General features: G+C 42.8%; 1 protein-coding gene across 1 annotated transcript; it reads left to right on the forward strand.

The window, feature by feature from the left end:
- The first annotated feature begins 2,501 nt into the window (after window positions 1-2,501).
- On the forward strand, window positions 2,502-7,983 carry kiaa2013 (KIAA2013 ortholog). The gene is made up of 3 exons (XM_085394150.1): window positions 2,502-3,879; window positions 4,385-5,238; window positions 7,705-7,983. The coding sequence occupies exons 1-3, from the start codon at window positions 2,922-2,924 to the stop codon at window positions 7,753-7,755; spliced, it is 1,863 nt and encodes a 620-aa protein (XP_085250276.1). The 5' UTR covers window positions 2,502-2,921; the 3' UTR covers window positions 7,756-7,983.
- The last annotated feature ends 3,718 nt before the right edge of the window (window positions 7,984-11,701 follow it).

An 11,701-nucleotide genomic window follows, 5' to 3' on the forward strand; every position in this document is an offset into this window, starting at 1 on the left:
CCTCCTCCATGCATGTAGACACTATCAGTTAATCTTTTCTGTGTCATGGGTGGAACCAAACATCTCAGATTTGGACCCCTCAGACCAAAGCACAGATTCCCACTGCTCTAATGTCCACTCCTCGTGTTTCTTGGCCCAAACAAATCTCTGCTGCTTGTTGCTTTTCCTTAGTCGTGGTTTCTTAGCAGCTATTTGACCATAAAGGCCTGATTCACACAGTCTCCTCTGAACATGTAGAGATGTGTCTGCTACTGGAGCTCTGTGTGGCATGTATCTGGGCTCTAATCTGAGCTGCTGTTAACTTGTGATTTCTGAGGCTGGTGACTCGGATGAATGTGTCCTCAGCAGCAGAGGGGACTCTGGGTCTTCCTTTCCTGGGGCGGTCCTCATGTGAGACAGTTTCATCATAGCGTTTGGTTCTTGCGACTGCACTCGGGGACACAATCAAAGTTTTCCAGACTGACTGACCTTCAGTTCTTGAAGTAATGATGGGCTGTTGTTTCTCTTTACTTAGCTGATTGGTTCTTGCCATAATATGAATTCTAACAGTTGTCAAATAGGGCTGTCAGCTGTGTACCAACCTGACTGCTGCACAACACAACTGATGGTCCCAACCTCATTAAGAAGGCTACAAATGAACCCTGACAGGCACACCTGTGAAGTGAAACCATCTCTTTCTGCACTCAGTATTATATGTATGTTCTGCCTTCAGTACTGCAATTTACCCCATAATCATCTGATTTAAAACAAAATCTAACATACAACATTCTCGCCCCTGGAAATAGATCTAAGATGTTACCATCATAATCCGGCTACCCTTTCGGCGCCAGCTGTGGGCTCAAGGCTGGAGCCGAACAAAAACTCCCTGATAACGACTGTGTTGAGTCTGTTCCTTCCCATTCCATGCAAGGCCACCTGGGTTGGCTGCTTTGGAGTTTTCATGTTTTACATGCAGACTCAGGGCTGCTCATCTCCTCTTGATCTTTTCTTATTTGAACGTTGGTGTCTTAGAACCTCAAAGTTTAGCAGCACAACACTGTGTTTGCTTTTTCCATCTGCCATCTGTGTTTATCAATGCGATATGTGACTAATCTTTATTTAATAACCACAAAGTAAACAAATAAAAGATGAAATATTTTATTTATCAAAGATACATGATTACACATTCATACAATGAATAAGGTTTCTATAAAAATTACACGCGGTGTAAGAAAAACATTACAACATACAAATAAATGTTATATGGAAATCTGACATTGTTTCAAAGCATAGTAATAAAATGTTAATTAAAAAGTCAGAATCTGCAAAGCTGTCTTGGTTGATTTCAAAAACTCTGCGCGCTTCACTCATCCGTAAATTAGGCTCATTGGTCAGATCAAAGCTATCCCCTGGTGTTTCAGTGGCTGAAGTAACACTCACTGTAATGACTTTATTGACGGTCTGGGAGGAGTTCGCGGTTGTGGCCGTGGGGTTACAGTCGGGGGGATATTTCCAGTTGGTGAAAGTCAGGCAAGCAATAACTTCCAGTCACTCGGGGTCGCTGGAGTTGAGCGGGGGTGGGATATCCCCCCACAAACAGCTGTTTCACATGGATCAGGTTAAACCCAGGCCTCCTCCACTCTCTGGAGGAGAGCAAAGTGAGAGCCTGCTTTTCTGAAATTGCTTTGGGGTCGCACTGTGAGTCAGAGACATCCTCATTTTACCCACACTGGCTGCTGTGTGACTTGGGGATCCTTGCTCAGGTACGACCGTCTCACGCTAAGGTAGAGTGTGTGTAAGTCTGACTTTGATTTTCTTTGTTTGGATTAAACAAACACAAATGAAACGAATCAAAGCCAACGAAGCACACAGCCTCCAACTCCCCCCATCTTCACTGCCCTCTGTTGTTACAAAAGCACCGATTTAATCAAAAATAACCTTCTTTTTATGGTTCAACACATTTAGTCTCTCTCTCTCTCTCTCTCTCTCACACACACACACACACACACACACACACACACACACACACACACACACACACACACACACACACACACACAGGTCACCAAAACAGTTTCTAAAAAGATGACATTTTTGTCCAAAAATTCAACTTTTTTTTCTAAAAATGACAACAGACCAATATGAATTATTCCATCAGTTTAATTTCTATCTCAAACATTCTGTTCATCAACCTAGTCCATCTCCCCTATTTTCATTTTATTTTTTGGGTAAATGATTATTGCTGAGGTATGAAATATCATAATTTTATGATATTTATAAAAATGAAGACTCGTGTTCCTTAGTCGAGACCACCTGACATGTTCTCTCTGTCAGTTCAGACAGACAGTCGCTGTTATGGAAAGTAAACGCTGATCTCCTCTCCCCTGACTGCAGCTGTCGTTATTCATGTTGTACCCAAACATCAGCAAGCATAAAGCACCAGTAACTCCACTTTGCTCTGGCCGGAGATGTTGAATGATCAGTTCCGCAGGGTTTTCCTGTCCAGCGCTGTTTGTCGTAAAGTTACTGGTTTTTGCGACAGTTCCGGTTGTTATGTTTGCCGATCTTTTTTTTTTTTTTTTGCCGATTTGCTTTACGACATTTTTGACAAACCAGAAGTGTCAGCCTATGGCAAAGTTGTTTCTGGAGAGAATTGTTTTAATTATTTATTCGCTTTTTTTCTAGTTGAAGTCAAACGGAGATCTTGAAGTCTCACTTCTGAGGATACGAGAGAAGCTTACAATGCGAGAAGCGTCCGCACATTTTGTGCAGCTTTTGTCCACAGTGCTAGCTAACGAGCTCATTTAGCCTGAATCCTGTTTGTCAGCTTTCGTTCCTGGAGAAAGTACGAGCGAAATTCCATGTAAGACATCCTCGCGTGTTCACCCCGAGCCCTCTGGGTGCTGTCCTTAGCAGACTCACAGCCGGGTTTTGATCGTAAAATGTGGCTACAGCAACGACTGAAGGGGCTACCAGGCTTGTTATCAAGCAGTTGGGCGAGAAGACTCCTTATAGGACTGTTGCTCTTCCTCATTTTCTATTGGTACCTGGGAGCCGAGCGAAGATGGAGGTTATTCGGTGGCTCGGCCATGCCCGGAGGGGCGGCCGGCCAGTGTCTCTTGACTGAGATCTACAGGTGGAGGTCTCTGGTAGACCGAGGAGAAGGCATATACAGCACACCTCAGGAACGGCTAGACACGCCTTTTGTAACTGGAAACGGCCATATTCTGATTGATATTGAGTCTAACAAACTTTGGGTAGCCTCATCCTCACAGCCTGGCTCGGCTCCGGTACACCAGACTGAGTACTCTCCCAGAGTCACCGTCAGCCTGGATGGGGCGCTGGCCGAGGCTGAGGCTAACATGCTGTGGTTCCGGAAGGGATCGGTCCTGTCAGTCCGCTGCGCCTCACCAGCCACCCTGCAGTCAACCCGAGACTGTGTCACTATTAGAGAGGAGTTTATTGCTCATAGAAGCAGACCTAACGTATTTCTGCAGCGAATCCATATCAACAATCCCTCCGATAGGGCGCTTAACCTGGACTTATCATCTGGAAATCCCTCTTTCGGTAGCAAGTTCTCCACCAGTGTGGAGAAACTGGAGGACAGAGAGGTAGTCCTCTCCTCTGGCAGGGTGCCGGTGGAAAAAAATAGGATGGTTCTGGTCGTGGTGGTCACCAAAAAGCTAAGCAGCAGGATCCATGTTTTGGCTAAGTCAGAGCACGTAGACAACATTGTGAGTGTGGTGTGGACCTCAGAGTCCATCGAGTCCTCAATGCTGGAGGAGACCTTCAGCGCCCTCAAAGATGGAGCCAAAAAGGAGCTGGAAGAGTTGCTGAGGACCAGTGAGGATGACCTGGTCAAACACCACCAGGAAGCCTGGAGGGAGCTCTTCATTTCAGGTGAGGAGTAGCAGTAGCTGGCTGCACCAAAAGCGATCACAGATGGTGTCACTGTACAGCCATAATGCAAGCGTGAGAGTAAGCAAACCTCCTTTAAAGCTAAATAAAAACAGTGCAGTGATTTGCAAGTCGTCCAAAGGTGAAGCTTTTTTTTTTAAGTTAGTAACTATTGTGTCTGCCTATAAAGACCCAGTTTAGTGTCTGTAGTTTTTTATTGGCAGTCACAAAAACACAACATTTGTTCCCATTTCTTTAGTTGAATCTACAAAAATACCAAAAATAACACAGAAGTAGCAAGACTAACAAATGAACTGAATCAGCAGCTACCACTGGAATAGGATGTGAGTGACCCTGTCTTTAATTTATTAAAGCTTCCTGTCAGCCAATAGTGTCTCTCTGTGTACAGTTAAATGTATTTTCAATAGCTACTTTCACCTGCTGTGTTATTCAGAAGGGGCCCAGGGAGTCATGTGAAGCTATAACTCTGCTTTTTGTTTCCATTCAGGTATTGAAATGAGGAAGATCATCGACTCCCACACGCCATCGAGCCGCACTGTGAACACCACCCTCTACTACATCTTGTCCTCCTCCGCGGCTCCGCTTCTGGACCAAAGGCTAAATGGCGAGGAGCGCGCCAGTCTCGAATCCAGTCTCAACTACGCTGACCACTGCTTCAGCGGCCACGCTACCATGCATGCAGAAAACCTGTGGCCTGAGAGAGTAAGCAGCACTGCTCAGATCCTGCAGCTGGTCACGCTGTGGACTCTGACTTTGCACAAAAGAGGCTGCAAGGTGTTGGTAGCTGCTGGGGCCCATGGAGTCATGCAGGGCATGGTGCTCAGCTTTGGTGGCCTTCAGTTCACAGAGAACCATCTTCAGTTCCAGACCGACCCAGACGTGCTGCACAACAGCTACGCATTGAGAGGCATTCACTACAACCAGGACCTCATCAACTTGGCGGTGCTGTTGGATGTGGACGGAAAGCCTTTTCTCCACGTGTCGGTAAAGCCGCAGGAAAAGCCGGTGAAGCTGTATGCCTGTGAGGCCGGCTGCCTCAACGAGCCCGTGGAGTTAACCTCAGAGATCAAAGGCCACACCTTCCCCGTCATGGTGACGCAGCCCATCACGCCGCTGCTCTACATCTCCACAGACTTGCGGCATCTGCAGGACCTCCGCCACACTCTGCACCTCAAGGCCATCCTCGCTCACGAGGAACACATGGCCAACAGGTACCCAGGCCTGCCCTTCCTCTTCTGGTTCAGCGTGGCCTCGCTCATAACTCTCTTCCACCTTTTCCTGTTCAAGCTCATATACAACGAGTACTGTGGACCCGGAGCTAAGCCTCTCTTCAGGAGCAAGGTATAAACAGCAGAGATGAAGCAGAACTGAACCCTGATGTTCTCTGCTCGAGTGTGTGTGTGTCGCTGGCTCAGTGCTCTCTCTGTGGGATGGGTTCTCAGTTTTGACTTTAACCTTTTCTGTCAATGAACTGTTTTCTAAACTCACATGGATCGTTTTGGCATAATGACATTACACACCTCTCCTTTCCAGCTCTTTCTACAGTTTTTGTTTCATGTTGAATGACTTGATAAAGATTTTCACTGCACATGTTTACTCTAAGAGGCTGAAGGCAAAGTCAGATCTCAGTTAAAAGCAGAGTAGCAACAAAGAGTAGCGTCCTTACAGAGTTGCAGTAAATCATTTAGTCTGCAGTCCTCTTAGCACATCTGTTTGCACTTCATGTTCGTTGTGGAATGTAAAACATTGTTGATTACAATGGTGAAATTTTGAGCACAAGGGGCTACTGTTTCATTATTTTTCTCCTGCTAGCTTACCCATCAATCCAGGCTGGTGTCTTAATCGCCTACAATAATGAGTTTTATGGTTGCTGTCAGGTTAAACAGTAACAAAAAGTCGGGAAATTAAAAAGAATAGGAAAAATGAATAAATGTACAAACAGATATCTGTGCTGTGATTTTGCTGATCAAACCTGGATTTAGTAAAATTGGTTTAATGTTTGAAATTGAAACCATGTGATCTCAGTTTTCTCAATTCTTTCTCAACTTTTCAATGTCAAAAATTCGGAGCTCCTTTTCCAAATAATCCCTTCTTTTAAAAATTGGCTTAACATGCCATGTTTATTACCCACATTCCTGTAGTGATGAACGATCTCTGAAGGAAATGAAAATGATGGTTTCATTGTTCTATGACACTGAACAGTCCTCTTGGAGAGTTGTCCATTAGACAGGACATCATGTGTTTTAAATGTGGAGCAGCAATAATCAAACAGCCTCCCACATGAATTCACATTTAAAAGGCACCTTGACTGAATGTGTGCACAGCCTGTTATACTAACATTAAGACCTGATATAATAATAACAAGCCGCCATTGTTGTTTAAGTTGCATTGCAGTCTGGGTAATTCAACAGATGGTTCAAACTGAGCTGGAAGACATATCTGACATTAAAGCAAGGCGAGAATGTCAGTGCAGCCACTGCTGCCCTGCTGAGAGGAAGAGTGGTCATCATTTTATGATCACCTTATACTTTATACACCAGCTGATTGAACTTGGCTAAACCTCTGCAGTTATTGCTGCCTCTGTGATCAGGGTCGTGATGAGTACCAGTTTGCTTTCAGGAACAGGAACTGCGGCTGTGATTGGTTTACCACCCAGCAGGAAAGCATTTCTTATTTTTCATGTTTCTCAGACTATTCAAGGGTGTTTGGACTCTATCTGCCATTTGTCTGCTCTTTTAGGTGATTCGTACCAAGAACACCACAGTAAGTGTTGTGGGTATTGTCTTCTTCCACAATCCTTTCTAACAAGAAAGAGACCAGTGTCACTTCCCCTGATTCCTTTCAGCTTGAAATCAAAGCCAAAAGTAGCACACTGTGCCATGTTTTATACTTTGTGTAACCTGTTAAGTGGCAGTTGATAAAGACTGCTCTGAAGTGCCATCAGTTTACATCATTTACCCAGAGTGCATTGCTCATGTAAATAATTATAGGGTATATGTGTCAAACATTGAGGATTTTTAAACCAGTGACAGGTACTCCACAGGTTAGTGCTTTCATTTTGAAAAGCAGTTTTATGCTCCCAGTATAATGTTTGACTGAAACAAGTTCATCAGTTCATTTTGGAGTAAACCATCGGCCCAGAAACGCTCTGTTCATTAACAATACACAACAAATAACAGGCAGTCACAGAAAACACGAGCCAGCGTTAGCACCGCTCCGATAATGAAAGGAAATGTTAAACTGTGAAATCTGCAAATCGGTATCATATCGATCTGGAATATGTAGATTCTCTCATTTTATTTATTGGTTTGTAGACAAACCTAAGTGGAGACAAATGAAAGGCTAACGTGTTAGCTCTGCAGTCAGGTGTTATCGGTATTTCAGGAGAGCTTTCTTTGCTGTCTGATGGTGTCTGCTCATTTCTTTCTTCCTCGTTTCTTCACGTTTTCAGCACAACAAACAAACACACATCAATTTGGAAGCATAAAATACCAAAATTGGACATTTGCAAGAGAGGCAGGTTAAACGTTTCTCAGATCAGCATGAACCGTGTGCTTTCTTTGCCAGGTCTCTTTCTGCTGTTCCTTTCCCCCTGCGTTTTAATGATGTTTTATATCAAATCACTTAATTAAATGATGAGAAATATGTGGATTTGTCTCTGTCTCTTTTTTTTCCCCTGCTGCTCTGTGATATGTTCCTATGCTTTGGTCGGGGTCCTGTCACTCTCAGCATGTCTGTTTTTCTCCTGGGTGGAGTTGTTGGGTTGGGGTAGCCAGCTGTTTTAACCTTTCCCTCTGACTTCACCAGGTGACCAGCAAACATGAGGATAACTGCCATGACTCCTTGGACACTGAGTGAATGCTGCAGCTGTGTGATGCACACACATGTGGTCCTGCTTGAGCTTGGGGGGGGGGGGTATTAACATGGATGTGCTGACCTGTAAGTCACAGTCGTCATCTGCTGCAGAGCGCTCCTGTAAAACTAACTGGTTAAAATGGAATTTAGTTTATTAACCCAGAAAATAGAGCTCATAAACCCAAAGCATGATCCAGTGATCCAAAAACTAAGTGAAAGCAAAAGTTTAGTACTAATCGTCAGTGTTGGTTAAAGTGACTGTGACTAACAACAAGGAAACTCAAATGAAGATTATATATATATATATATATATATATATATATATATATATATATATATTTATTTCAGTTATATTATATTTCAGTTTTTATGACCAGAGATTGTGGCTGTTTGACCAAACCTCTGGTACCAGCTTCTTAAAAGTAAATGATAAGATTTAAGCTACAGCTGAGTCAGTTTACCTGAGTTTACATGATTCTTGCATTTTTCAAATAATTCTGGCACTTTAGGTTTTGTTTGTCAGTAATGAGACAGAAGACATTCTATTGAAAAGGTGTCGAACAGACATTTTTAAGTTCAAATGGGGATGATGGTAGACATTTTATTCATCAGAAAAGCTGTTAGGTATCATGTGCAATGTACGTGTTTCTAATAATTTAATAATAACTTTCATTATAATAATTTCTAAGGGAAGCATGTAGAATATGGAAAGTACTGGTCCCAACACACAATCCTGCAGAACTCGTGCATGAGGAAAAATCATCATTCAGATAAATGATGTATCAGACAGATGAGATTAGACCAGCACAACTATTTTAATGCCAACAGTTTATTCTAGTGTCTGCACAGAGCTCAGTGTCAGAGGCCATGACAACATCATTAGTAACTTGTAGCTCTGCTGTTTTCTATCTTTACTGAAGCACTTCAAAAACAATTTGCAACTGACTATTTATAACAACTTTAATAAAATAAATAAATCGAAGGTTAGAATTGATTTCAGAATTTGCAAAAATACTTGTATCAAATAAAGGGTTTTAAAAACAAAGCAAACTCAGTTTATGTGTGTACACATTTCTACTACTTTTAACAAGTTGCAAAAAATGTTTTGTATTTTTCAACTGAGGTTCTTACGTGAGTGTATGTTCATGAACACGTTGTAGCCGAGAGGATGTGAAGCTTTTAGTTTCTGTTGTGTGTGCCTTATAATGAAGAAAGAAGCTAGGGTGATTTCTGATCATGTAAATTTAAAGCAAATGATTTTTTGTCTTACACTGGGGAGAATAAATCACGAATTATTGTGAGAAAATATTGAAATGTGTTCATTTTTTCTCTCTTCTTTCATCTGGGACCCATCGGACCCAGTGTCGGCTGAATGAAACAGAACTAATAGGTGAACAAACTGCACATAATTTACTGAACAACGATTTGGCAGCGTTGTTAACCCAGGATTATCTACATGTCTAATTTGGCAAAGGTTTTACACTTCCCAATGCAACCCTCCTGATTTACCTGGGCTCGGGACCAACATTAGGAATAAACTGGTTTGGCTGGTTTCCAAGCAGCCTATATCAGCTTCAGGGTCAAGTTTTATCAAGAAAAAAAAAAGTGTGAAACTTAATCTGGAGCCTATTCCAACTGTCCCTGGGCAAGAGACAGGTCAGGAGCCCATAACAGGTCTAACACCAAAAGATCTGGAAGACCACAAAAGAAGGTTCTGTGGATGCTAGAATATATTCCTTTGTGTCCAGTTACAAGGAATTGTCTGTCCCAGTGAGCACAGTGGCCTCCAGTTCTCTTCCTGCCTGGCAAATCTGAGCAATCAGGGTAGAGAGGCTGTAGTTAGTGAGGTGACCAAGAACCCGATGGTCACTTCAACAGAGCTTCAGTGCTGCTTTGTGGAGTGAGGAGCATCTTCCAAGACATCCATTTCTGAAGCACTGCAACAATTAGCCCTGTATGGTAGAGCTGCCAGACGAAGCCACTCCTCAGTAAATGATGCATTACATGAGAAATAAAATTCTTTAGTCTGATGAAACAAAGGTTCACCTGTTTGGCTTGAATGCCAATCATGATGTCTGGATGAACCAGGCACGGCTCATCACCTGGTCAGTACCATCCCCACAGTGATGCGGTGGCAGCATCATGTTGTGGGGATGGCTTTGGGGGGAGACTGGAAACTGAGAGACTAGTAATGGTCAAAGGAAAGATGAACGTGTACAGTGCATGCTTGTTGATAACCTGCTCCAGAGCAATCTGGACCTCCAACTGGTGCAAAGGTTCATCTCCCAACGGGACAATGACAGTAGGGACACAGAAAGGGACTGAATCAGGACCACTCTTTGAATGTCCTTCAGTGTCCCAGGAAGGGCGGAAACTTGAATCCAATGTAATATCTGTAAACCTTTATAAACAATATTAATGACATAATTTTAGAACTAAATCATGAATTGTTTTGATGCAGCCCACCACAGCTGTATTTTAATTTTTGACACATCCTTGGTTTGCTTGAGGTCACATGCAGATGATCAGAGGACAGAGGACACGAGAAGCACATTGTAAAGAAACAATGAATGCAAGTGGTGAACTGAAATGTGACTGAATCAACGGACACCATCAACTTTACAGGTGCTCCTGCTGTCAGCCTCAACCTGAGTCTGTGTGTTTGTAAATTCAAATTCTTGCAAAAGTAATCATCATGTTTCTGCAGACTGATTGTTCCTGTTTTTGTTTTTGATCCAACGAACAAGCTGCTCATCTGATGAAGGCATCCTGTGACCAGTTGATATTGTCTGTGCATCCACCACCAATGAAATCTTTAGTCTGGCAGAGTGGAAGCAGACAAACACTATTCCATAAACATGGAAAAGTGTAGGTCTTCCAACTGATTTAGACGAATGTTGTCATATAGCAATGAAGCATGTCACCTTCACAAGGCAGCTTTTAAGTAATTAAAAGGCTGACACATATGCAGTACATTCTAGAATCATCTAAGGCAGTGGTCCCCAACCTTCTCTGAGCCATGAGTCGTAAGCTCATGTTCAAAGATGACAGTATGCATAATTGGCCTCCTCTTTCACTCCTCTATCAAACCATCTGTCTTTTCTGTCCAGAATGTGAACATCAGCATCCTCGAAAAGTGACCTTTGTCCTAGGGTGCAGATGTGCGGCTGAGTCATGTGCTGTCAGTATGGCTCTTCTATGTTGTGCCATGTGTTTATGGTTTAGGTTCTCCAATGTAACGGACTGAGCACTCCTCACTGCTCTGCACAGCATACACAATGTTGTTTAGTTTCTGTTTTGTCCTGGAGATGAACCTCCACAGACCAGTTTTAGTAGTAGTTCTGTGTATCAATACCAAGAAAACATTACGACGGCTTCAGTGCAATAAAAGCACAACAAAAAAAGTCTAAGTACCATCGCTGAAGAGCCTCTTGAGGGTTTCTTATTTCTGTTTTTTGCAGAAAGTGTATTGGATTGTTGTTGTTTCTGCACACTTCCAGGCAATTTCCAGGCCTCCTTGAATTTTGGAGAGCATCAGAAAGCACCAGTCTGTGTTTAACAAATGTTCAGGCAAATAGCCCCATTTTAAGTGAGTGAAGCCACTGCTGTGGTAGCTGCTCGAATATTTGGGCCATCTAAATAAGAACACCTGGCTATCCTGAACTTGCTTCATAGTTCACCTTTCTGAAAACCTTTAAATGTTATTGTGTATGAAGCAATGACATGCTCTGACAGAGTATACTCTTACACATTCCCAGCTGCATCTTGGCTCTGAGCTGGGCTGTTCTGCATCTTTACCTCCGTTTCAGTCAAAGATTACTAAACAAACAAAACCATACCTTCCATAGAGTGCAGAGTCTGGACAAAGCTTAGTTACTTTGTTAACTGTCTAATGTCTAACTTTAACACAATTAATCAGAGCCCTGTATTTAAGCTGGATAAATGAATA

This window comes from Rhamphochromis longiceps, linkage group LG20, assembly GCF_057381845.1.
Source record: "Rhamphochromis longiceps isolate RC_006_pf linkage group LG20, R_longiceps_female_GT1.1, whole genome shotgun sequence".
Lineage (NCBI taxonomy): Eukaryota > Metazoa > Chordata > Actinopteri > Cichliformes > Cichlidae > Rhamphochromis > Rhamphochromis longiceps.

What these genes read in the sequence shown, in the direction of transcription:
- kiaa2013 (XM_085394150.1), top strand. Translation starts at nt 2,922, where the DNA reads ATGTGGCTACAGCAACGACTGAAGGGGCTACCAGGCTTGTTATCAAGC. An exon ending in GAGGGAGCTCTTCATTTCAG is followed by an intron (nt 3,880 to 4,384) that starts GTGAGGAGTAGC and finishes GTTTCCATTCAG; the next exon opens with GTATTGAAATGAGGAAGATC. An exon ending in AGCCTCTCTTCAGGAGCAAG is followed by an intron (nt 5,239 to 7,704) that starts GTATAAACAGCA and finishes TGACTTCACCAG; the next exon opens with GTGACCAGCAAACATGAGGA.